Genomic DNA, 27,365 nt, shown 5'->3' with positions numbered 1-27,365 from the left:
TATTTAAAAAAAAAAAAATGCATTCATATAATTTTCTTGCTGATATTATATTTGTACATTGAAAAATAAAGGTTGGCACATCTTGGACCATGATAAATTTCTCATAATTCGAACTTTAAACACCCTCTTTTCTGCTCAAGCTGTTCTGATTATTAACAGGATAAAGATGCTTGGGTAACTGCAGTGGTCATAACTCTTAGTACGATTCCAAATGACTTGGGTTTACAAAGCCTCAGCTTGAGCCAATTTGTGGATACCCACACCAAGTGTACACCACTTTTACAATTGGAAGCGTCTCACCTTTAGCTGCTGGGCGAGTTCTTGGGAATCTCCAAATAAGAGTCCATTCTCACCATGTTGCACCAGCTCTGCCAGACTGTGGTAAGGATTTAAATTATCAGGACAAACAGAAGTATCAAGATGGCATTTCAAGAAACTTAAAATAAACTCTACTAGAATTGCATCACATCACTCGCCCCAACCACCGAAATGTGATTTTGATCGATTGATTGTGCGTCTAAGTGCAGAAATCATAGAGAATTGAATTGGCGTTCATAGTCTATGGCTATGGCCACTTAATTACCCAGGACTAATTCAGGTAAAATTAAGTGTCCAAATGTCTTGGCTTAAAAAGCAACATTTTCATTTTCTGAGCAGGAAAGTATCGATGAGTATGGGTCTCCACTCTTGTCTGGTGCAGTTACTTCCCATTTTGCTTCCCGGAGCTGATTGAGTCCAAGAGTCTCCTTGTTATTGGCATCTCTGGGTGGAAAGCCAAGTCCCTAGGTCTGTTCTCACCCATCGTAGCCAGGTTGGTGGACTGTTTTTACCCTGACATCGCTCCTGTCCTCTCCAAGCCCACACAGGTTGCATGCGTTCTTCCAGAATCCCACACTTGGTTACCCTCATCAATTTCCCTTCTCTTTCAAGAGTACTTCCGATCATTGCCTCGTGCTTTCGTCCATACTCTTGCTGACTCTCCATCCATTTCCTTTGTGCCACTCGTGTTATGTCTTTGTGTTCCTGCTTCCTTTCGATCCCCCTTTCAATCTATATAAATGGGCAACAAGTTTGATACAGGATTTTACATGTCCTTATCATAAGTGTGTACATGTATTGTTCAAAACCTATTACATACAAAATGAGCCACAGAGACCTCTCATTTGCACTTCCCATGATACTATGCAATGAGGAAGATTAAAAAAAGGAAAAGCCCTCACAAAGGCTCAATCAGGTCGAAATTATTTTATGGCCTGTGTGCTTCCCTCTCATCCAGATCCTAATGTATTGATTCGGATTTGCAGTATATTGTGTCATCTGTTTGCTCTAACACTCGGCCGGAATTTAATGACATCTCCGGGTTGTTCGAGTCAGAGCTCTGCATGCCATTGAAGATTTTCGATGTCTTTGAGCCAATTCTTAAACATACTGTCGTATGCACAGGATGTGCAAAACCGTATTCCATGAAGCACGTTCGCCTTTCTCGGCATGGAGACCACGTTCGCACGGGGTGAGGCCCCAGATAACTGAGTGGTCATTAATTCAGGCCTGGTGTGGGATGGAAAGCCTACGCTTTGCTCATGACTTCCTAATGTTCAAAATAGCAGGAAAAGGAGATGCCTCCACCAAACGATCATAAATGCTTTTGTCATGACAAAAATATTTGATATTTTTAATTATCTGAGCTGCTGTAAGTGGAGATTGAGAATAATTTGGCAATAACGATTCAAGACTTGTGGGGGGGGGGAGGAGGGTTTAGAGGGGGGAGGAGGGTTTAGAGGGGGGAGGAGGGTTTAGAGGAGGGAGGAGGGTTTAGAGGGGGGAGGAGGGTTTAGAGGGGGGGAGCTGTAATCAAGTATGGGATAAAATGGGGAGATAGAAGCTCAGTGGATGGCCTACAACTCCAAATGATGAGGGTTGGCCTCAGGTGGATTTATGAAAAAGCAAGTGGATGGAAGGGTTGGGGGGGGGCTTACCATCCCCCTGCTTCCAAGGTGCTGCCAACTACGAACATGAAGAGTATTTTTCATTTCCCATGCACGCAAATACAATAATTCAATGGAGTGAACGAGCACGTCACTCCAGGAGACACAAGGCACCCCGCCTTTGTATTGCATTTGGGCCGGTCATGCAGGGTTGTCCATAACATCACAACAGAAGTTAAAAAAAAACAAACAAACAACATCCTGCTTTGCAGTGTCAGGGGAAAATGCAATTTCAGGTTGATTGTTCATAACCAGTTTGGGTGTGTCTAAACTGTGTCTCACGACAATGCGTGTGACAATGTAGCACAACACCCACAACAAAAAAGTTGCACAAACCAGGGATAACTGATGGCGCACACAGGAAGAGCACAGCCAAACATGTCCACAACCTTCATCGGGAGATCAAGGCCACTGGAAGAGTTATGAAGGCAGACCCCAAGGTCTGCAGAACCTAAAAAAGTAAGTTAAAAAGTCCGGCACCACAAATCAAGGTCCTGCAAATAAGTGAGCTGAACAACTACAATGAAATTAGATGAATCATTCGTGAATCCGTTTTAAGTCTGGTCAACATGCTTATTGATTTCGAAATTATAATACCTGCCAGTGTCAAAACAACAATCGATTTACCTCTTACGAGTTATAACCATGAAATGAATGAAGCTTTTTGAACACTTCCACGCAACACAGTGAACCTCAAAGAAAAATCCTTATTCTCAAACTCACCGAGAAACGATGGATAATCCTCAGCCCTGAGCCATGGTGTGCTGATTGTCACATGCTTGAAGTGCTTTGAAGCTATTTCCTTCTTGTAATGTTCTTTTAAAGGACCTTTTCCTGAGGTTGCAGAAACATTATATACCAGTGAGTATTAATTAAACAACAACCTTACTACCACCACCACTCAAACAAACACTTCATGTCACACTTTAACGTCTATTTGAACTGTATTACTTACTCTGTGGCCAAAAAATAAAGAAAATAGCTTGACAATATTGCAATGCATATAACAAGGGCCGTTTATAAAGTTCTCCGCAAAAGATAAAATAGTCCAAGACATGCCAAGGATTGCTTTTCGATAGATAACTGAATGTGACTCGTAAGAAAATCATGGTGTCCTTCACGAAGAGTCGGTGAGTTATCACCAGCACTCTGGCCACATCTCAAATCTCTGCTCCAAATAGCACCGGTCGGTGTGTGAAACATTCGGGCCGAACATTTTCTCAGGTTAACCCTACAAGGTGCGACTAATTCAGACTATTAATAGTAGTTATCATTTGTGAAAATAGACTTATTAACTTTGATATATTAAATAAATCTATTTATTTTGTGTACATATGCTTGTATGAGAGATAACACACAGAATGTATCACAAGGGGAGCAGGACACAAGAGGGACAGGAGAGGGCAGCACAAAACAGTTGGGAAGAGACATGAGGAAATCTGTGGAAGGGAGAGGGATGGTGCGGGGCACATGGGATATACAAGATGGACATTACAGGGACTTTCAGGAAGGAAAGCAGGGAATTTGAATGATGTGGGTTTGGGGTGGATAAGCTGGGGTAGAAAATATGGTTTTGGATGGGGGAAGATAAGAGGTGGTGGTGAACAACTGTTTTGAAGACCTGGAGGGAAGAATGGGATTGAAGAGAATGGGAGTTTGTTCCAAAGGCAGGAAAAAAAAAAGAGGCATGAAAGAGTGAAGGTGAGTAGTGATTCTTGATTTTGGAAGTTTTACCAGAAGGGGGTTGCTGGTGGACCTTGAGCACCCTGCAGAAATATGGGGGGGGGGGGTTAGAAGAAGGAGCACCAGCCCAGAGGGGAGAGCAGTACTCCATCAGGCTGCGGATGAGAGCTTTGTACGTAGTCAGGAGCTCAGGTGTGCCAAGGAAGGACTTTGCATGATGGAGGATGCCAAGTTGACAACTGGCTCTGGAGGCCAGGTTGGAAATGTGGCTTTCCCAGGAAAGATCATGGCAGAGAGTGAAACCCAGAAGCTTGAATGAAAGTTCAAGAGGATTATTGAGAAAGTAGATCGGGGGGGGGGGGGGAGGGGGGGTTCCAGATGGTATGTTCAGAGACAGTGAGGGTGTGAGATTTGTCGGGATTGAAAGACATGTTCCAAGTGTTGGACCAGTTTGTGATTTTATCCAGATCTACAGAGTGAAGAGGTTGCTGCTTGTCAATCAGAGGGATGGCAGATGGTACGGCAGATCGTAGAGTCACCAGCGAAGAAATAAAGATGATGAATTAAAAGAAAAGAAATTATAAAACCGAACACGAACATGCAGAATTCTCTCTGCCATAAAAAAAAAACAATAAAAAGAAACCGAACATACAGGATCCATAATCATCATTTTACATCCGTTACCACGCTTGCATGTGCAAGCCGATCGTCTCTCAGCAACGCATCCCAAATTCTCCTCGGACAGCCTCTCACATTCATATTTATACACCTCTTCACACAGCTGCATCACCTCAATAATGCTTTCCATACCTCACCTATTTAATAATTCCACATTTGGTTTCCTATCCTTCAGTGTCACCTCACCATTCTCATTTCATTTTGTTCACACCCTCGTTCATCCTCCTTTTTGATCACCCACGTTTCACTGCCATACATCATCACGTTTCTAACACAAGCTGCATTAAGTTTTCCCTTTAACTGGAAAGAGGTCTCTCAATGTCAACAACGGTAACAACTCCCTAAACTTCCTCCAGCCACTTCTAATTCTTTTAGTCACTATTTATTCTGCACCAATCATATCACCAAGGTAACAGAATTTATCTACACATTCCAAGGACATATCCCCATAAACTAACCTTTCCACTCAAACTGGAGCCACTTGTTTACCTGTGCAAACAGCACCTTTGAAGTCAGGAAACACCTGCAGTCTACCCCTGATGCCACTACACCTCTTATGCACCCAGCAGTTGCAGGATTTACACAATATTGAATTGCTGCAGACACCTTTTTAAATTTTATTTATTTATTTTACAGATAGCACAGGGCCACCTCCCTCTTTTTTTTTTTTTTTTTTTTTCCACACCACAAAAAGTACCTTGAATTGATAATGTAATTGCTCCAGTGTTCATTCCAAGTGCCTTTTTGGCACGAGGGATATACAGAACACCCGATTGCAAGGTTCCACATAATGCAATTGCCTCATGCAATGATCGTTCAGCACGTGCAACTCATGCATCGGTAGGTTTTTAAAGGTGACACAAGGCATTCTGAGCACATTCTTTTCAAGACACCAGTGTGTCGATAATCCAAAAAAAAACACAATTACATTCTTTAACAATGCATTATGATGCCAGACCTGCCAGAAAATGAGGAATCAAATCATTAGACACCTTCAAGCAGGGTCTTCCATTACCCATGTTACCAGGCTGTGTAACATGAGGAGAGAAACTGTTTATGACCTCAGAAGATGTTATCAAGCCACTGGATCTGCAAGAGATATGCCAAGAAGTGGATGATTCCCGATCAGGACCGATACATTCACATGACCCATTTACGCAATTGGTTACAAACTACCCAGAGTACTGTGAACCGACTCCCTGGACCTCACATGAGAAGTGTCAACACCGTTTTGGGGTGTCTCCACGATGCATGGAGATTATAAAATGCTCCTCTTCCTGTTCAGCATCCAAGACTTTCACCGCAAGTCCACAACACATCCAAGCACACTTGCAATGGTAAAGTCGCATGTTTGATGGACACGGAGGCAATGACCAACTTGTATTCAGTGACAAATCGAGGTTTCTCCTTGAAAGGCATGATGGTTATGCACGGGTCTACAGAACACGCAATGAGCGATGTGCTCCAGTAAGTCACAAATTTTGGATGTGAAAGTGTCATGATGTGGAGCGGTGTTGCTGAAACCTTTCACAACAACTTGATCCGTATCTTTGGCAATGATGGCAGTTTGATACATTAATAAGATCTTCGAGAAACATGCGGTGGTGCCCAACATTCAACATGGTCCAGAAATAATCTTAATGCACGATAACGTTCCTGATCACAGGACCATTTGAACAAGGAACATTATTGTCAATATTAATGTCATGACACCCTTACCTCCCACCTTGCCAGATTTAAAAGCAATTGAGCATCTCTGGGACATCATCGATTATCATGATTGAACCTTGCCAAGACAGTCACAGACCCTCTGCATTGGAACAGGAGCTGATACTGGCGTGGAATGCCATTCCCCATGCTCACAAACGAGTGCTCATATTGTCAATGCGACGATGGTGCAATGCTGTGATTGCTGTGATTGCTGCTGGAAGTGGACATACCCGGTATTGATTGTTACTTCCACGACGGTGAATCCAGATGTGAAAACATCTGTCACAATGCATCATTGTGTGATGAGGTCACAATGGAATAGACGTGTAATTATTCAGCATTTATCTTTGCCAGAGGTGTGCACCTCATCTATGTCCCATTATGTCACATGTATCAATTGCATCAACAATCACATTTACTATTTTTTTTTATTGCAGGGAGTGTATACCTCACTGACCAATATCACCAGCACCCTGGCCAAATCCCAAATTTCTGCCCTAACAATCATCGGGACTTGGTGTAATCCTCACCGTGAGGTTGCTTTAACAGCGCCAAATCTGCCTGCAGCCAAAGTCACAGAATGGTGCAAAGAAAGTGGTGCCAATAGTTTACCCTCAAGTAGTAATACAGGGAAGCTGTCTTCTGGACCTCAAACTTGTGGCATTTACAGTGCCTTCAGAAAATATTCCCACCCCTTGACTTGTCACATTTTGTTGTGTGGCAGCCTGATTTTAAAATGGATTAAATTTTTTTTAAAAATTGTCACTGATCGACACAAAATTCCCCATTAATGACAAAGTGAAAACATGTTTTTAGAAATTTCTACAAATTAATTAAAAATGAAAAGCTGAAATGTCTTGCGTCAGTCAATAAGTATTCAACCCCTTTTTTCTCTGACGCTCCACATTGAGCTCGGGTGCATCCAATTTCCTTTGATCATCCTTGAGATGTCTCCACAACTTGATTGGAGACCACCTGTGGCCAATTAAATTGATTGGACATGATTTAGAAAGAAACTCACCTTTCTATACAAGGTCCCACAATTGACAGTTCATATCAGAGCAGCAACTCCACCATGAAGTCCAGTTAACTATCTGTATTACTTTGAGATACGTAGAATTGTGCGGAGGCATAGATCTGGGGAGGAGCACAGTGAGCTCCATCATTCGGAAATGGAAAGAATATGGAACTACCCAGACTCTTCCTAGAGCTGGCCGTCCGTCCAAACTGAGCCACCTGGCAAGAAGGACCTTGGTCAGGGAGGTGACCAACAACTCAATGACCACTGACAGAACAGAGGTCCTTGGCTGAGATGGGAGAACCTGCCAGAAGGACAATGGTCTCTGCAGCACTTCACAAATGTAGGCTTTATGGGAGAGTGGCCAGACAGAAGCCACTCCTGAGAGAAAGGTACATGACAGTGTGACTGGAGTTTGCAAAAAGGCACGTGAAAGACTTGGGGCATGAAGCAAAAGATCCTGTGGTCTGATGAGATGAAAATTGAACTTTCGCTTGAATGCAAAGCACTACGTCTGGTGGAAACCGAGCACATTCCATCACTTATCTAACTCCATCCCTACTGACCATCATGGTGGTGGCAGCATCATGCTATGGGGATGCTTTTCAGCGGCAGGGACTGGGAGACTTGGAAGGATAGAGGGAACAATGAATGGAGCCAAATCTTTGAGGAGAACCTGCTTCAGAGTGCAAAGGACCTCAGACTGCGGCAAAGAATTACATTCCAGCAGGACAATGACCCCAAGCATACAACCAAAGCAACACTGGAATGGATTCAGAACAAGAACGTGAAAGTTCTTGAGTGGCCCAGCCAAAGCACAGACTTGAATCCCATTGAGAATCTGTGGAAAGACTTGAAGATTGCTGTTCACCGACGATCCCCATCCAATTTGACAGAGCTTGAGCAAATCTGCAAAGAAGAATAGCAGAAAGTCCACAAATCCAGAACTGCAAAGCTGATAGACAGGTACAGTCTCATGAGCGTGCCAAGGCCTGAAGCCTTGGTCTCGCACCAGGTGTGCTTTTATATAGTCTTCTTTATTTATTAGACATCGCACGTATGTAAATGAACACGCGTTACACATCATGTGCAGTTAAAGTCACCTCCCTGCACCTTGTATTTATTGTTATTGTTTGTTTTTTATGCTTCCGTACACCACCATTGAGGCCCGGATGCAAATCGCCGTCTGCATTTCTAAAAGAAGAGACGAAATTACTCTTCCATCGAAAATGTTTTTCGAATTTTTTTAACCTGAAAAAAGACCGCAGTAAACACACGGTCATGTAAAAAGATTGACCTTTAAAACCCTTCTAAAATCGTCCTTTTGAAGGGGAGAGACAAATACACAAACATACATTGTGTTTTATATGGTAAGATATGAAAAACGAAGACCCACCCACATCTCTCACCTGTGAATGCAGGGAATAACCAATTAGCTCTCACTGAATCAATTAAACCCAGGTGGCTAGGATTCTTCAGCTTGAGGAGCATGGGAGGAGTTGATTATTCATATATATATATATATATATATATATATATATATATATATATATATATATATATATATATATATATATATATATATACATACAGTCGGGCCCAAAAGTTTGCATACACTTGAGCAGAATACAGTTGACTTCCATTTATACCTCTTTTCTCCACAATAATCATAATTCATTCCATTCCTAGAACAATTTCAACCATTCTCCCTTGACTTTATCAAGGGTTTCCTCAACTTTTGTACTTTGGATGATTTTATTCACAGTTTAATTCATAATGTGACAAAAATAGAGGGTCAAAAGTTTACATACACCAAGGTGACTTGCTGCACGGTTGGCTTTTGAAAGGCCAAGAGTGTTCTGAAATGGCCTTCTATCACTTGTGTTGTGTTCCCCACTCCCTGCTGATTATAATTGTTATTTAATAGGTCAACTAGTGCTCCCATAGCTGTATAAAGGGAAGAAAATTATCCAGTTGCACAAGTCAGGGACTTCTCTAGGGGTCATATCTGGGCAACTAGAGGTGCCACGGTCATCAGTCCAGACGATTGTGCAGAAGTATTGGGACCTCGGGCCAACCAAGATCCTTCAAAGATCAGGCCGGAAGTCCAAGTTGACACCAACCGATGAGAGGGCATTGGTCAGAAAGGTGCGCTTCAACCCCAAGACTACCAAGAAACACCTGTGCCAAGAATTGGAGGCTTCAGGGACAAAGGTGTCACCGTCCAGAGGGTCCTGCACCGAAACAGACAGAATCTGCAGAGCATGAAGGAAGCCCCTCCTTCAAAAACGCCACTGTGAAGCCAGGCTGAAATATGCAAGAAAGCACAAGGACAAAGATAAAGGCTTCTGGTGGAGTGTCCTTTAACTCTAAGATCGTCTTTTTGGAACAAAGATGGAACTTTTTGACAACAATGACCAACAGTACGTTTGGCAAGAGAAGGGAGAGGCCTTCAAACCGAAGAACACAATACCCACGGTGAAGCATGGTGGTGGCAGCATCATGCTATGGGGATGTTTTGCTGCTAGTGGTCCAGGAGCACTGTGTAAGATAGATGGCACCATGAAGAAGGAAGACTACTTGGAAATTCTCCAAGGGAACCTGAAGCAGTCTGCCCAAAAAGCTGAACCTCGGACGTCGCTGGACCTTCCAACATGACAACGACCCAAAGCATACTTCCAAGTTGGTTGCTGGATGGCTTCAGCAGAACAAGATTGATGTTTTGGAATGGCCAGCTCAAAGCCCAGACTTAAATCCAATCGAGAATTTGTGGACGGAATTGAAAAAGAGAGTGCAAAAGAGGAAACCCACCAATTCGACTGAACTATACCAACACTGTCAAGAAGAATGGGTTAAAATACCTTCAGAAAATTGTAAGAAGCCAATTGATGGTTATCCTGCAAGACTGACTGAAGTTCTCAAGGTTAAAGGCTACACAACAAAGTATTAGACAATATTGGAGTGTGCTGCATGTAAACTTTTGACCTGCTATTTTTGTCACATCATGAATTAAACTGTGAATAAAATCATCCAAAGTACAAAAGTTGCAGAAACCTTTGATAGAAATAAGGGAGAATGGTTGAAATTGTTCTAGGAATGGAAAGAATTATGATTATTGTGGAGAAAAGAGGTATAAATGGAAGTCAACTGTATTCTGCTCAAGTGTATGCAAACTTTTGGGCCCGACTGTATGTATATGTATATGTATATGTGTATATATATATATATATATATATATATATATATATATATATATATATATATATATATATATATATATATATATATATATATTTTACACATATACACAAAACCTGCTGCTGCTGCCCAACTTACATCACCTCAATCTTCTCCATACTCATCCTCAGCCAACACTTCCCAAATGACTCCTTCCACTCTCCCAATACTTCCTGCATCTTCCACCTACTCTCCACCACAACTGCCAGATCATCCGCATGCAGCATCCTCCCCAGACTACCCCTCATGGTAATATATATATTACACAAAACCTGCTGCCCTCTGCAATAAAGCTGAAATTGGGACAGAAGTTCACCTTTCACCATGACAACAACCTGAAGCACACAGCCAAAGCTACACTGGAGTGGCTAAGGAACAAAAAGATAAATGTCCTTGAGTGGCCAAGTCAGAGCCCCGACCTAAATACAATCAAAAATCTGTGGCACGACTTGAAGATTGAGGTCCATCAACGCTCCCCACGCAACTCGACTGAGCTTGAACAGATTTGTACAGAAGAATTAGGAAATATTACCCAATCAAGACGTGCAAAGTTGGTAGAGACCAAACCCAACGACCCACAGCTGTAATTGCTGTCAAAGGTGATTCCACCAAGTATTAACTCAGGGGAGTGGACACTATTATCCAACCAAGATATTCCAGTTTTGTATTTTTAATTAATTTTCCAAAATTTGTGGAATTTGTTTTTCACTTGGAAGTTGTGGGCTACGATGTGGAAATAAAAGGTGGAAAAAGATTGATTTAATGCAATTTAATTCCAGGTGATGAGGCAACAAAAGGTGCAAATTTTGAAAAGGGGTGTAGACTTTATGGAGGCACTGTAGGCACGTACGCACGCACGCACACACACACACACACACACACGCGCACGCACACTAGTTGTTTTATGTAAAATATTTTTTATCACATCCAAGGAGCTTATCCCACGATATGTGAAGTTTCGTTGGAAACTCTCCCCTACTCTTCCAATATTATCTTGCATTATGATGTAAAAAGGGTCACATGTAGTAACCTTTGCCATTTTACACCAACATGTTTTGCCATTACAATGTAGGCCTGCTGAACACAATCACTTCCATCAACGAATGCATTACTTTTATATATCAGTTATGCAGCAATTGCATTTCCATTGATTTCCTACCTGTAATGACACACAACAAGGAGGGCAATGAGACACCAAGCTCCTTCTCTTTCTCATAAGCTGTTGATAAAGAAGATACAACAAATAAAAACATTTAAAAAGAGTCATTTGATACAACAGAATACACAAAGCACTGTAAATAGGCAAAACATACAATTAGGTCTACATCATGGAACCTGGCTTTTGACCCAGAGAAGTTCCACAATCTTACTAGAGACCTGCTAACCCTCAATCCCCCATTGCCCCCTCCCACCAAGTGTTTGAATATAACTGTTTCAGTTTGTGTAAGATTCAATATTGTTGTGCAAGACTTCCATCAAGAAAACACACACACAAAACGTTTTAAATACAACTGATAAGTCGAGTGTGCGCACACATACTTACCATGGGCTTGATTCAATAAAAACACGGATGACTTAAAAAAAAAACAAAAAAAACTGTCAAACCTTACTAGCAACTTTAGATCTCAGGTAGGAAATCCAACTCCTCCTCCTCCTCTTCCCTTGGAAAAGGGGTGAGGTCCAATGGCACCAAGCTTCTGCCCTGCTTTGACCACGAAACTCCTCCACCTCCCTCTGTCCTCAGCAAACTCCCTCCACTCTCCAACCACTCCGACCTTTATAGATATCCCTCCTCACACATTCCTCCCATCTCAACCATCTGCTCTCTCTGCCACTTTCTCTTCCCCCATCCACACCAAGTGGCCCTCCCATCTCAGCCAGAATTTCACCAATCTCCTCCCTCAGTTCAACCATCCTCACTCCCAAAATCCTCCTGACCCTGTTGTTGTCACAAACCTGCAGCCTTTGTTGTTGTCTTTGTTAGTCCCACGGTCTCCAGAACGAAAGGGAGGCCGGTGTTACATACGACATCAGAACCTTCCCTTTGAATTTTTTTGATCTTTCTGTCTGTCATTACTCTCTCTACCCTCCTCCACTGGATGTCCTTGTTGGGCCCTCAAGACACTGAATGAGGAGTCGGAGCCGCTGAGATTACGGGTTTCCTGGGTCAAAACTAAGATCCAGGCTTTCAATGACATCTTGGATGTTGCCATCTTGTCTGTACCTGTTTGTGGTGAGGATGCTGAGGTCACGGAGAGATTCACTTACCTTGGCAGTGATATTCATGTCTGCACTGGTTGTGCGCTGGAGGTCAATAGATGTCTGGGTCGGGCCTGGGGAGTCATGGATTCACTGGATAATTGGGCGTGGCACTGTCGGTACTGATGCAGGACAAAAGTCTGAGTCTTCAAGTCCTTGGTGCATCCAGTCTTGCTCTATGGATGTGCGACTTGGACTCTGACAAATGACCTGAGACAAAGACTTAACTCCTTCAGTACCAGGTCTCTTTGGAGAATCCTTGACGATAGCTGGTCAGACTTTGTGTCCAACGAGCGGTTGCTGAGAGAGACTCAAATGACATTTATTACCTGTACAGTATGTGAGCATCAGCTGCAGCTGTATGGACATGTGGCTTGATTTCCTGAGGCTGATCCTGCTCAGCAGATTCTCTCAGAGAGGGAGCCTCGTGAGTGGAGAAGGTCAATGGGACGACCGCGTGCCTCATGGTTGCAGCTGGTTGATCGGCATCTCAAGGAGATGGGGATGGGCCAGGCATCTGCCTGGGGAATGGCCGGACGGAAAGTGGATGCTGCAACGTGCTGCTCCGACGCATGCTCCCATACCTGACCTGACCTCCTCCACACATTCGCACCCACCTGAATTCTCCTCCGCACCTCTGCCTCGGACTTACCATCCCCGGTCACTGTTCCTTCCAGATACTTAAACCTATTTTTTGTCTGATCCCCTTCCCCTCTAACCTGATATTCATTTCTTTTATGTGCTGCCCAACTCACATCATCTCAGTCTTCTCCATATTCATCTTCAGCCAATACTTCCCAAATCCCACCTACTCTCCACCACAACTGCCAGATCATCCACATGCAGCATCCTCCCCAGACTACCCCTCATGGTTGCCTTCCTGCTTACCAGCTCCATCACCATGATAAACATGAGTGGGCTGAGAGCGCTCCCTTGCCTCAAACCGATGTTCACGCTGAACTTAGACACCCGAGGACTAACCTAAACTCTTTCCTTCGTTCCCTTGTACATCCTTTCCACCAACCTAACTTCTGCTTCTGCATTGCCATCCATCTCAGTGTCACTATTTCCATTCAACTCTTGCTCTTGCATTAAATTTTTAAATGATGCCATCCAACTTCAAACCTCCTGAAATATGGGCAACTGAAAACTCAGCATGACACCAATTCGTGTCAAGAAGGCCTTCATACTTGGAATCTAAATATTGTTCATATAACTGTTCATTGTAATGGACAGTTTTGGTGGCTTTGAACTTCGATAAATTGCAGAAGTCATTGCACTCTTTCAGTTATTTTCGAAAACGCTCTCCTGCCGGTTTGGAGCTGGGCACATGTGGTGAGGATGCTGTTCCGATAGTTATGCGCTCATCATACTTGCACTATCCTTTACCCAGGACTGGCATTTACCTCGTCTCGAGCAGACTGCTCACGTATGCAGCAGGAGGTTAAAAACAGGGCTATTCGTGCATCAAAAGATTCTCCTGCAAATGCCGAGGGGCCACACCATTTTGTTGAGCCTCATCCATTTTGTCGAAACGTATCACACGAGAGTGAAGCACATCTGATGCTAAGAACAGCATGAAAGTTGGATTCATGTAAAAAGTCAGAAGTGGGGGTGAGTAAAAAAAAAGAAAGGGAGGGGGGAGAAGTATACAAAACTAAATGTTTATTTCACTTCTTCTTTCGTATGATCTTGGAGACAATTATAATTGAAGATCGAGTCGTGAGAGCCATTTGATTTCAGCATCAGTGGCCCTGCGTAGATCTGCAAAGGACCTGCTGAATCTCCTCTGCCCACAGTCCTGTGCTACATACATGTAGGACTGTCTGATCTTGATGGCGACAGGTACGCACTGACCTCTGTCTGCTTACACTTATACACATGAGCAATCCTTGCATGTAGGGTCCACAGTCGGTTGAAACTACTCCACTGGCGTCTCTGTAGATCAAAGCCTGGGGGTTCCTTCGTAGGATCTTGGATTATCTGACAATTTCAAACTGATGCCTTTTCTCATTGCTGCTTCCACAACTCCAACCAATATTGATGGATTTTGATGGATCCACCCCCCCCCCAGTGTCTGCAAGGCTCACATAGTCCACCATCAACCCCCTTATAATGAAACTAGCTAAATCCAGGATCATGGCTGACCTCAACTCATTTGCTCTTCTTTTTTCCTGCCTGTGGAATCAACTTCCACATCCTCTTCAATCTCATTCATCACCCAGGTCTTCAAGACAGCTGTTTACCACCATCTCTAATCATTCCCAATCCTAAACCATGGTCTTTTCTACCGTCGTTAATCCTACCCAAATCCATCCTCCTTCCGATTTTGCAGTTTTCCCTTCTTGGAGTTTCCTTCCATATCCATTTTGTCTACCCCATTCCTTCCCAGATCCAAGTTGTCCAAGATTGGTTGTCCAAGCCTCCCTCTATTTTGTCCTTTAATTCCACTATTGGTGTCCCACCCTCCATCCACCTCTCTCTACTGTTCCTTTTGTTCTGTTACGTCCTGATACATTAAGTGGTCTCGCTCTTCCACGAACCTTGACTGTGTATACAAAAAAACAAAAAAAATGGAGTTGCTCAAAATACGTCTTGCCATAAAATATGACGCATCTTCAACAGACCATAATTTCCAACTTTGCCTGCAAAGCAATATTTTACCATGCGGTTCCCTAATTTGGCACCTTCCAGCTCATCGTGACGTATGTGAGGGCATCATCGACTTCATCGACTTGAAAGCATCACTGACATCTGGCAGTAAGCAGAGAAAAGTTTTGTTTTTTTCCTCTTGCCAATGGCTTGACAGTCTTATATCTCTTCTCTATCTTACATCCCTTTCCTATCTTCGCTGGTCTTACATCCCTTCCCTATCCCCAGCAGTTTCAATCGAGCACTTCCTTTCAACCTTGCCAGATACAAACTCTGCACTCACATACATGCCAATGTGTTTCTCTTTCCCTTGCTTATTCAATAACCTTCCTTATTCATCCAGTTTTACTCTGATTCCTTGAGGCCTTTTTTGTTTTAACGAAACTTCCCCGAAACCTGGGACAGCTGTCTTTACGAGGTTGCTTTCCTCTCTGCACTCAGCGGGCGATTAAGGAGGAAATTCCTTCTTTCCATAGATGCCAACCAATGGGGTTCAGTTGTGCTCTACTATAGAAATGCGGAACATCAGTCAAGGAAGCAGGAAATAACATTTTAAAAGTTTTTGGTATGACTTAGTCGGGGTTGCAATTAAACCGCCAACTTCTCTGACTCAGAGCGGACACTCTAACCATTATACCATCGAGACCCGCCATATACTGCAAATATGATTCTCCCATACCTACCACTGATATTTTCTCCTCTTTCCAATCTTAACTTATGTTCCCCATTTCGTCTGCCTTTTCCGCTTTTGTTCTTCTGTTCACCACCATTACAATTATTAGTATGTTAACTTTAGAATTGACAATGAAAATGAAGACAATTGGTCCACCTTCGAGAGCAGACAGTAGGATGGAGAAGTCTTCATCTTCTAAGTGGTTGGGAAACAGAATATGTATGCAATTAGAGAACAGTTTTAAAGGTGAAAAATTACTGCTTGTGTATTTGTAATCACTTAAGAAAAAAAAATATATATATATATATATTTCAACACATTAGTTGCAAAATCCAAATGGAGACAATTCCCTTTCTTCACTCATCAAGAAACATGAGAAACAAAATGAATTTCCATCAAAGCAAATTCACAATTCTGCTGCACATATATATGATCTCATGACACAAACCTGTCCAACTTGTGCTGCTCATGATGAGGGCTGGACGTCCCGCTCTCTTGACTATTTTGCCTCCATTAGTCTCCTTCTCTGTGATAACTGTGGAATTCTCACCACTGTTCACCCAGAGGTTAAAAAAAAAAAATCAATTTGGCACTGAAATGAGAACCTCCCATCTTCTTAAAAATAAATAAATAAATAAATAAATAAACAACTCTACAATGAATCTTGTTACATTTTAGGGAACATCACATCAATCTGCTCTGACAACAGAAAGATACCTCCAAAATTATAGTACGAGAAAGGAAAAAAATTAATGTGCATTTACAAGAGGTTTTCCTAAACAAAAAAACAAAAATAATCATAGCATTCCACCAAGGACCAATCATAATTCAATGTGCATGACTCGTCTCATTTGTGAAGAGGAAAAAGTGTCTAAATTGAAAGTATCAAGTTTAGTTAGCAAATAATTAAATAAAAAACCTGTGCGGTAGCTGTTACCAAGTCATAGTCTTCCTATGTACAATTACGGTACAGTTTAAAAAAAAATTGCTCTGAAAGGAGTCGGGATATCAATATCCGGTATTGAATTATTATTTTTTGATGTACCATACTTTTTACTGAGCATAAAGAGTATGGTACTATTGTGCATGTTTTTGAAAACTTATCCAAACAATATGCAGCAAAGATTTAAAAAAAATAAAAAAAATTGCCGAGCTGGACTTAGTTTACAGACTGTCAGACTATTTGTAGCAAGAGATTGAAGACTGTAAACAAAGAGGCCAAAAACAATACCCCAAGAAGCAAGCAGAAAGAAGGTGGCTAAATGGCTGTTAGAAAAGGCAATAAATATTGCAGACAGACTGAAATAATATAATATCATTAAAAGGCTGCCGCTTAACGATTTAAATCATAACCGCACTAGAAATCAGTGTCAACATGACAGTCATACCGAAGAAAAAAAAATTTAAAAAAAACCAGGGAGTCTGGAACACTGACGCTAACCATTACATTGACGTGTTTCGACTTATGAGTACCTTACAAGTAACGTGTGTTGACGTGCGTCAACGATCGCATAACGTGTCTACAACACGTTACTCATAGGTTAGAAATAAGTTTCGGGTACGCTAACCATAACCTCGACGTGTTTTGACTTATGAGTAACTTACAATTAACGTGTGTCAACGATCGCATAACGTGCCTACAACTTATGGCCAGCGTAGCGGAACTTGTGAGTCATACGCTGGCATAAGTCGTAAAATTTCAAGCATGGAAAATTTGAGGACAACCGAAAAGTACAACGATGAAAGGCAGCGTACTACGACGTATGGCAGTGTTTTTCTGCATGCTCTCAATGTTTCCAAAACTGACCCATAACGTATTCGACATGTGCCAGCGTTTTAGACAAATTTTTCAAAAATCGGCATAAGCTGGCTAAAACGTCAAGGTGTGACTTGGCCTTTACCTGAAGAGCTAGAATGTGCAGATTCAAACTCAAATGAAACAGAATGACATCCGAACGTTACCTCGTTATGGATGAAACCTTGTTGCCTTAAATACATGCGAGTCACAGACACTGACACAGACACTCAAACAGTGAACAAAGGTTTATACTGTCAATTGTGCAGAAAGGACGATGTGGTGTCAAAAGTTCACAGTTATACCTGTCACCTTGTGAATACATGAGTCATGTAATATTTTCCAGCCAATTCCTGTTGCTTATCGCAATATATTATTTGTAACACAAATATAAACGCTGTAAGCATTCAATTTGCAACTGCCTGCTGAAGAATATCCAGAATACATCTGGGTTCTTTTAATTATTTGTTGAGGTTCGATAATTTTGATCCAGCAATCATATCTTCAAAGAGTATGATTGCCAAGAATTAGCTGAGAGGCATAATTTTACATCACAATAAGAGGAAGTATTAGCTGGCGAGATCACTTAAAAAAACTCGAGGTTGAAGAGTCAAAATATGCTGAGATTGCCTCTCCAAGCTCCGGGACATCATCAACTCTTGATGAGCACCTACGCCATAAGATCTCTGGCCATTAGTGATTAATCTGTTGCCCCCTACTTCCCCTGAATTGGCTTCTACCTCAGAAAAACAATAAAATGCAAATTGCTTATCAATTGAGACCACCACCTAGGTGATCGAACTTCATGTAAATGATAACTAACCATCATACACTGCTGATTTTGTCAAGGTGTTGTTGACGGGTTACACAACTGGATACCTATTAGTGGTTTTAAAGGAAAGAGAGCGATGGTGCACACTTTTTCTTTTCCAATTTGGATCAAGTATTTCATTAACCATCACTTTCATGCAACAAACAGTTGAATTGCCCGATTGCAGGAGAAAAGAGAATGCAAAGAGAATGGCACACACATCCGTCAGGCTGAACAGTTTATGTTTTGTATCCGACTGATAGGCCGGATCTGCATCTGGAACTTCAGCAAAATCGAATTGGCTTGTTCTTGTCACTAACCCAATTCATCCACAAAGATTTGTCCCAATCCATCCGTAATTTTTTGAGATATCGTGCTATATATCGTTTTTGCCCTATCTCTCAATGGTGAAGAATCACTTTAAAAGTTATAGCATGCAGATCCGGATCTTCACCAAAATATATTCAAGTCGTCCTTCTCAAACACCCAACCTGTCTTGTCCACATCCGTCCATAACCTTTTGAGATATCCTGCTCACAGGCAGATAGACACGGGTGAAAACATAACCTCTGTCCTCCTTCGGTGGTGGAGGTAATAAATAGGCTCAATTGTGCACAAAAGGAAATAAAGTTGCTCCAAATAAGACAGAACCATACATTAGAAAGTGTCTCTCAATTTCAAGGCAAATTAATCTTTCAGTGCCTGGTTAAGTACAATAATGATGAACAATACCAATGTAGAAAATAAAACAAATAGAACAGACAAATATACGAGTCGTTTCATTTCAGTCCTTGTCTGTGCCACAAATGCCAGCATTTAAAAATTGCTTCAGTTTTGGTACAAGGAAGGAATCAAAGAATTACCCAATAAAGATGCTTACGGAGCGTCAAAAGCCGGCTCTGAAGTGGCAAGCCGAGAGAACAGCTCGTTCTGGGTATCCAACGGAGTCTCTTGGAAAAAGGATGGCGGTCGGTCGTACATTGTACGTGCCCTGAGCAAGGGAGGCGGTGTGACATCATAAACCATGAAAACAAGAAAGAGCAATGTAAGATTGGAGACCCTCTCCAGAACTTGTTTTATGTGGCAAATAAATGAAAGGATTACGAAAAGAAATGTTGATTGCAAGTGAAAGTTCTAAATGGTCAAGTTGTAAATGTGTAAATGTCAAAGGTCTGAAAAGTTATAAATGTCAAATGGTCTGAAGGTCGAAAGGTTGCAGGGTGGAAAGGTCAAAATACCTGAAAAGGTCAAAAGCGTCAAAGGATCTGAAAATGTTGAATGTGTCTAAAAGGGTGTAATTTAAGGTCTCCAGTGTCCTAAAATGTATAAAAAGGTTTTAAAGGTCAAAGGGATCTACAAGGTATTAAAGGTCTGAAAGGTGTGAAAGTCTCAAGGTCAACAGGGTAGAAATGAGTCTAAGGGTATTTAGGTTCTAAGGGTCTTTAAGGTCTAATGCAATCCATACACACACTCACATTCTGTGCGGACAAACAAATAGACAGACAGATAGTATGGCACTGGGAAGAGCACATACCTCCACGAGGTTGAACAGTTCACCTTTTGTATCCGACCGATTGTCTGGATCTGAACCAGTTGAAATTGGCTTGTTCTAGTCAACTTTTTGAGATATAATTTTGTGTATATATCCATTGGGACCATACTCTATGCAGAGCGTTGGTGCTGCTTAAGCAGTCTCCTTTACTATTTGGCACAATCCTGGACGGGTCGCCACTCTGACACAGTGTACTAGCATGCTGGCACTCATTTTGCCGACCTCGGAATGATGACAGGTCAAGTTAACCCCACCTGCTATTAATTCAACAGCAGAGCGAGATTGGAACTCAGGACCCTAGGATCCTAAGCCAGCCACCCTGACCATTAAAGCAAACACCAGGCTATATATATATATATATATATATATATATATATATATATATATATATATATATATATATATATACATACATATATATATATATATATATATATATATATATATGACTAGTCAAAATTTTAAGAACACTGCCATTTTTACAGTTTTTACTGAAATTTAAGCAGTCCAGTGAATAACCTGAAATGGTACAAAGCGAAGCTGGTAAACTGCCAGAGGTTAAAAAACAAAAGTTTAGGTTACAAAAAACTGAAAAATAATGTAAATTTCAGAGCTGTTAAAAAAGGCCCTTTTCAGGAAACAAGTAATGGGTTAGCAACTGCAGCTGTTCTGCAGCAATGGAAGTAAATTAAGCCTTGGAAATTGATGCAAACAATTCCAACAGGTGTCCCAACTTTTGTTGATTAGTTACAAACTCACTGTCTGTATAAAAGGAGTGTTGGAACAGACTGTGTTGCTACACCCTCTGAAGCATTATTTGGACAATATTGTACTGCAGGAAGTAGTATATTGCTATCATAATGGTGAGAAAAAAATACAATTAACAAAGGAAGACAGACAGACCATGATAACCCCTTAAAGTGTAGGTCTTTCCTTTAGAGAAATTGCAAAGTAAGCCAAGGTGTCAGTGAGTACAGTTTCCTACACCATCAAAAGGCAGTTGGAAACTGGAGGAAACTCTGACAGGAAGACGTCTGGCAGACCCAAAGCCACAACACAATCAGAAGACAAGATTCTGAGAGTAAACAACTTGCATGATAGGCGACTCACAGGACAGCAGCTTCAAGCACAGCTCAACACTGGTCGAAGTAAGGAAGTCTCAGATTCAACTGTGAAGAGAAGACTTCGAGCTACAGGTTTGACAGGTCGAGTGGCAGTTAGAAAGCCATTGCTAGATGGCAAAATAATAAAAAGAGGCTTGCCTGGGCCATGAAGCACCGCCAGTGGACTACTGAATACTGGAAGAAGGTCTTATGGACCGATGAATCAAAATTTGAAATCTACGTTTCATCACGCAGGGTTTTTGTACGCCATCGAGTAGGCGAGAGGATGGTTCCTCAGTGTGTGACACCAACTGTCAAACATGGAGGAGGAAGCGTGATGATGTGGGGCTCTTTTGCTGGATCCAGAGTCGGCGACTTGCACAGAGCGATTTGCACCCTGAACCACGAGGGCTACCACAGCATTTTGCAGCGCCATGCAATACCCTCTGGTCTACGCCTAGTTGGTCTGGGGTTCATCCAACAGCAAGATAACAATCCAAAACATACCTCCAGGCTATGTCAGAACTACCTTAGAAGAAAGGAAAAATATGGCAGGCTTCAAATCATGGAATGGCCAGCACAGTCTCCAGACTTAAACCCCATCGAGCTGGTTTGGGATGAACTGGACAGAAGGGTGAAAGCAAAGCAACCTACAAGTGCAACACATTAGTGGGAACTTCTGCAACAATGTTGGGAAAAAATTTCCGAACAATATTTGATTTCCATTGTAGTAAGAATGCCACGAGTATGTTCGGCTGTTTTATCTGCAAAAAGTGGCTACTTTGATGTCAAAAATTTACATTAAATTTTGTTCAACAAAACGATTCCATGATTTCTTTTTCATCTGCAATTGTTTATTTGTTCTGTGCTTTAATTTCAAAGTCCAATCAAACATTAAACTGCTTAAATTTCAGTAAAAACAGGAAAAATTGGGGTGTTCTAAAACTTTTGACTGGTAGTGTATACTCATACACACAAAAATCACACATATACATATACTGTACAAATATATTATATACAGCCCAGGGTTCGGAGGGAACCACTCGGGTTACTCTTGAACATCCGGTTCTCGGCTGCCGGGCACAGATAACTCCACATGCCGGTGAGTTGCTGAGCTACCACGAACGCCGATTGGTACTGCTAATCCTGGCAGGGTTAGACTACTTCGCGTGTTACCGTTTCCAGTGGATTGACCCCACTAAGGAAGTTTTGTGCCCTAGATGCACACTTGCATGAACTTACCGTATCAGGTGCAGCCGAGCGGAGCTGTAAAGTACGCACCAGGTAATAAGAGCAAATCAGGTGGGGTACAACTTCCCTCTCCAGTATCGCAGATATGCCAGATGCAAGCAACTCCAAGCTTTGAGCTCCTTTATGCTCCTCTTCTTCTTCTTCTCACTCAAATCATGCAAGCCTCCTTTTCCCTCACAGGTTCTCTGAGCTTTTTCTCCTCTCAGGACAAGCCTTATTTCTCGTCTCCTCCGAGCCTCCTTTCCATCGCTTCTGTTCTCTTCCTCTTCGCTTTTTCTCCCCTCTCAACTCGTGCGAGCCTGTCCCACATTGGTACACATCCGACGGGGGTGTGTCCACGATTCGGCCTGTGCAAAATACCACATCAGTCTGAGGACACCCTCAACGCAGCACCCGCCCATTCCTGCATGGACAAAACATCCTTTGTACTGTCCGAACCATTTCACATGTGAGAAGCGCCGTCCCGCAGGCCACAAACACCAAGTGTCATCCTTTGTGCCATGAACGTGCATGTGAGAATGGAGCGAAAACGGAGAGGGACGACTGAACGGCTTCGGGGCCAAAGGAGAGACTGTCAAAATTACTTTTGGTGAATGGGAGGTTATTGCTGGATTGAAAAAAGCAGAGGAGGAAACAGACAGATGGTGTAAAGGAGGAAAGATTGAAATAAGCAGAGGGGGAGAGGGGAGGAAGACATCACACTGGGGAAACACGAACGAACATACGCATACCACCCGAGCAACCCCTTGACAAGGGTCTGAGGACTATTTATGCAAAGACTAATTAAATAACTAATCCTCAGGTCTCCTATGTGTCAATGTAGGCTCTGTCCTTGGGGTAAGTTTCTAAAACTGTAAGTATATATATATATATATATATATATATATATATATATATATATATATATATATATATATATATATATATATATATATATATATATATATATATATATATATATATATTGTTGCGGATTCGCGCCCGCCGGCGTGCGAGCGGCCACCTAACTCGAATCGCGGCACGTCGCCCACCGGACGGACAATCCCGTTGTGACCCTCTCGGACCAACGCCGGGAACTAGTCACGGGTGGACCTTTCGGCCTCACCACGATCGTGCCAACCGGCCCCCCGCGTGGGATAGGGTTGCTCGCCAAATTTGACCTACCTAAGTACCCACACGGAGGGTAGACCGGGCGATCGCACCTCGCCGCAGGTCGACTTCGGACACGGGCCACTTTAAGCGACCCGTTCCGTACTATCGGGATAACCGAGCGGTTTTATCATCGGCCTCGACGGTTCGATTAATTATCGGGCGTTTTAGCCCACGACCAACCCTTTACGTGAAGTAAGATGGAGATTCAATAAAGGAAAAGATGAAGCGAAACGGGAAAACAGTTCAACATAAAGCACATTTATTTCGCGATGAACGGAAAGCACACATATACAATTACACCAAAAGCAAATGTAAAAGAAGAAGAAGAAGAAACACACAATAATACACAAAAAGCAAATGTAAAAGCAAAAGACAATGCAGAGCTAACCGACTACCGAGCACACGGCAACACTTATACAGTTTTACTTCACAGACGGCGCCGACAACACATATACTCAAAGCAAAAGAAAAAAGGGACCACCCTCCACTATGAGGGGGCAGACGGCCTGGGGCCGAGACCGCGTCGGGCCTACCCGTCTGATGATGAGCCGCAAAATGGCGCTGGCGCCCCGACTCCGCGGGCCTCGTGGACAGTGTCTGGAATGGGGTGGGAACGGGGCCCCCTTCTCGCACTATCTCAGCGCGGGGGGAAACAGAAGGGGGTTGTTGATGCTCGGGGGAAGGAGGATATCTCCCTGTCTCGGGTCCCGCGACGAGCGTCTCCACCACGACCTCGGTCGCGTTGCCGGCCTCTCCCCTCCGCAGCTCCCCGACTCTGACACGAGCACCCCCTCGACCGCCTTCGCCGCCGCCACCTCTCCAACTCTCCACAGCTCCGTCCAACTGCTTTCTCCGACTCTTCTCTTCACTGACTTCCCAACTCAACTCAACTCTTCCCAACTCAACTCAACTCTTCCCAACTCAACTCAACTCCACCAACTCCCAACTCTCCACACCTTCGTCCAACTGCTTTCTCAGACTCCTCTCTTGACTGGCTCTTCCCAACTCCACCGACTCCGAACTCCACTTGACTGACTACTACTACTTCTTCTTCCCAACTCAACTCCGAACTCTTAACTGCCTTGACTGACGAACGTAGCCCCTTATATGCCCCGTGGCCTCACTCCTTCACCTTCGACCCTTTACCTCCGACCCTTCACCTCTAACTGGCTCCCCATTGGACCGAGGAAAAGTGGGCGTGAATGCTTTTTGATCCATGAATTTGCATATAGCGATATTACTCCAACGCACCTGGGGGCGGGGCCAAATCGCCCCACGCTCGCCGATAGGACGGAACAGAAGTGGGCGTGAGTCGTTTTTGATCCGTTTTCTTCGGAAAGGCCGGCGCCTTTGCACCCGCTGCTCGGTGCTCGCCCTGCACGAGTCCAGTATCGGTGCCCACAAGCGGCATGGGAATGACGGTGATGCGATGGTTGCGAGGGCGAGTTGTGACGGTAAAGGTCGTGGCTGTTGTTGTGAAGCGGCGTTGCGGTTGGTGGTTGTTGTGTGATGGCTGTTGAGACGTGGTTGGTGGTGGTAGTAATGGCGGATGGTCCAAAATAAAGATAGTAAAAGAAAAACGGCTATCCAGAAGGGTCGCAGCCCGCATGAACGACATTTATTCCCTCTAAACAACGGGTTTGGGCCTAACTACACATATACTTACAGAGATATCTCACCTAAGGGACCTGAATGGTGGTTTGCGAATTTCGTCAACCACAACAATATATATATATATATATATATATATATATATATATATATATATATATATATATATATATATATATATATATATACACTGTTTGAATGTCTCAAACTGCACATACGTCAATTAATTCGGTACTTGAAGCTGCTTTTGAACAAGAACCACGGAAATCTTTTGAACAATACTTACGTATTTACAAGAAATGTTGTTCTGAAGGAACTTCTGCTTCTGCTTCTCCTCCTCCTACTCCTCCTCCTCCTCCTCCTCCTCCTCCGTATGCAGCACAAGGCTGCATGTAGCATCATTGGTTGAGGATGCTGCTGCATTGCTAATGCAATGCCCCTATTACCAATACACTGGTACTTATTTTGCTGACCTCAGAAGAATGACAGGCTGAGTCAACCCCACCTAATGTTGATTAAATGGTATAAAAAAACAGGGGCTGAAACTCAAGATCCTATGAGCCCAAGCCAGTCACGTTAAATGCAAAGCCAACACCAGACTTGGGACTTCTGCGATAGATCGATGATTTTTTTTTCTATCAACATCATCGATACTATTAAATGAACAAACTGCCATGGTTTCCGAGACACGTGGCGGAGGAATGAGTGAGCTTTGGCACACACGTCCAATATTGCTTCGGATTCCAAATGTCCCCTTATGAAACGGATCCATTATCGGAGTTCCAAGACAAAAGGGTCCAAAATTGCTGTGATGGGTCCCCAACTTATCGGGGTTGACAACTGAGTCAACCCAACGACGGCTTCTACGACACGGATAACATCGTTTACAGTGGACTGGGTTAACATTAAGTATGCTCTGCTTTTTTCGATAACAGGCACTCATTTCACGATATACTACAGAGTCATGCCGCACTTTGCGTGGGATATCTTCTGGTCTGTAAAGAAAACTGATCGAATCTGACAAAGCATGACTTGTGAATCAAGAAATGTTTTATTTTCCATTTCAAATTCCATTGGCACTTCGAAAATTAATGTATTTCGAAAATGATCATCGTTTTCTTTGAGACAAATGTAAATCCACAAGCTGAGAGTTATATTCTTTCACAACTGTGATTGGGGGGGGGGGGGTGGAAATGCTCTTGGCCCCATCATTTTTGACAGGCTTTACACCAAGTAACCTATATTTTTTGACTCACCTTATGTTCCATTTTTCCTGGAGATCCTTGCACATTGCTTGAGTGACGCACAAGTGTCCACTGGCCAACAGAGCAAAGGTCTTTTCATACCTACCAAAAGAAATTTGCTTGTAACCAACAAAATTATAATCTCTGTATACAACCTCCTCAAGGTAGTATTCTCCTATGTTGAGAACCAATAATATGCCACCACTTATGTAATGTAAACTTTTTCCTTGACAGAAGTGGCTGCTTAAAGCAAGTCTTGCACCACAAGGAGCCAGTGGAGTATCATACTCACACTCCTGCATCTTTCACTACAGTTTGTGTCAATATTTCTCTCCAAGCTACTACCTAATATATAACACAACATTGTTCAAGTACCAGCGATAAATATAGACAAGTGGGTGAGAGGAGCCAAGACTGAGTGCCAGTAAGGTGTCTCCATAGTTGTGCCAATCAATGATGAGCTGAGATCCACGTATGATGGCACACACAACGGCAACCCCGACTGCTGGCATACCTGGGGGTGTCTGGGAAGGCAACAGAACGTCGCTACATTATTTGTTTGTCCAATCTCTCATTATTTAAATTCTGGAAATACCATAATAGCTTTATAGTCTAAATGCAGCTTTGAGATCTGTCACACAGGACTTGGTTGCCTTCATCGTTTTACTATTACAATGCAATGAGGTAAACAGGTAGCTCAGTATTTGCCAGGACTGTTATGGAAAAAAAAATACCAGAAATATCATCATTTGACAGTAACTTTGATCTGATCTGTCCTTTGCCCTCAAATATCATGGGGGTGCCATGAAGGCATTTATATGGGCAAATAATCATGGAGGTACCAATCTCCTCTCTGGGCCAGGTTAGGGAAGGAATTTGGAATTTAGCCAGGGTACAGCATACAATGGCCTACGTATTTTGAAAGTTACTGTGTGATCTTTAACAAGCAGC

At 42.7% G+C, this 27,365-nt stretch overlaps 1 protein-coding gene across 3 annotated transcripts in view; it reads right to left on the bottom strand.

Annotated features, from left to right (window-relative positions):
* Window positions 1-27,365, bottom strand: part of ALG1 (ALG1 chitobiosyldiphosphodolichol beta-mannosyltransferase) — a 45,064-nt gene that overhangs the window by 573 nt on the left and 17,126 nt on the right. For 2 of the 3 annotated variants that reach the window (XM_085885139.1, XM_085885142.1), the window contains exons 4-12: window positions 26,790-26,938; window positions 26,427-26,516; window positions 19,382-19,492; window positions 16,344-16,447; window positions 16,052-16,090; window positions 11,471-11,530; window positions 2,709-2,819; window positions 2,322-2,436; window positions 301-376 (exon numbers count right to left, since the gene is read on the bottom strand). In XM_085885139.1, coding sequence (XP_085741265.1) covers window positions 301-376; window positions 2,322-2,436; window positions 2,709-2,819; window positions 11,471-11,530; window positions 16,052-16,090; window positions 16,344-16,447; window positions 19,382-19,492; window positions 26,427-26,516; window positions 26,790-26,938 — 855 coding nt within the window. The remainder of the gene's footprint in view (window positions 1-300; window positions 377-2,321; window positions 2,437-2,708; window positions 2,820-11,470; window positions 11,531-16,051; window positions 16,091-16,343; window positions 16,448-19,381; window positions 19,493-26,426; window positions 26,517-26,789; window positions 26,939-27,365) is intronic. The other variant, XM_085885140.1, reaches the window with a different exon arrangement.

The sequence above is a fragment of the Eptatretus burgeri genome, chromosome 6, assembly GCF_056783735.1.
Source record: "Eptatretus burgeri isolate ZD-2024b chromosome 6, Ebu_testis_v1, whole genome shotgun sequence".
Taxonomy (NCBI): domain Eukaryota; kingdom Metazoa; phylum Chordata; class Myxini; order Myxiniformes; family Myxinidae; genus Eptatretus; species Eptatretus burgeri.
Note: the sequence above shows the minus strand (reverse complement) of the source record. Positions and strands in the feature narration are given on the sequence as shown.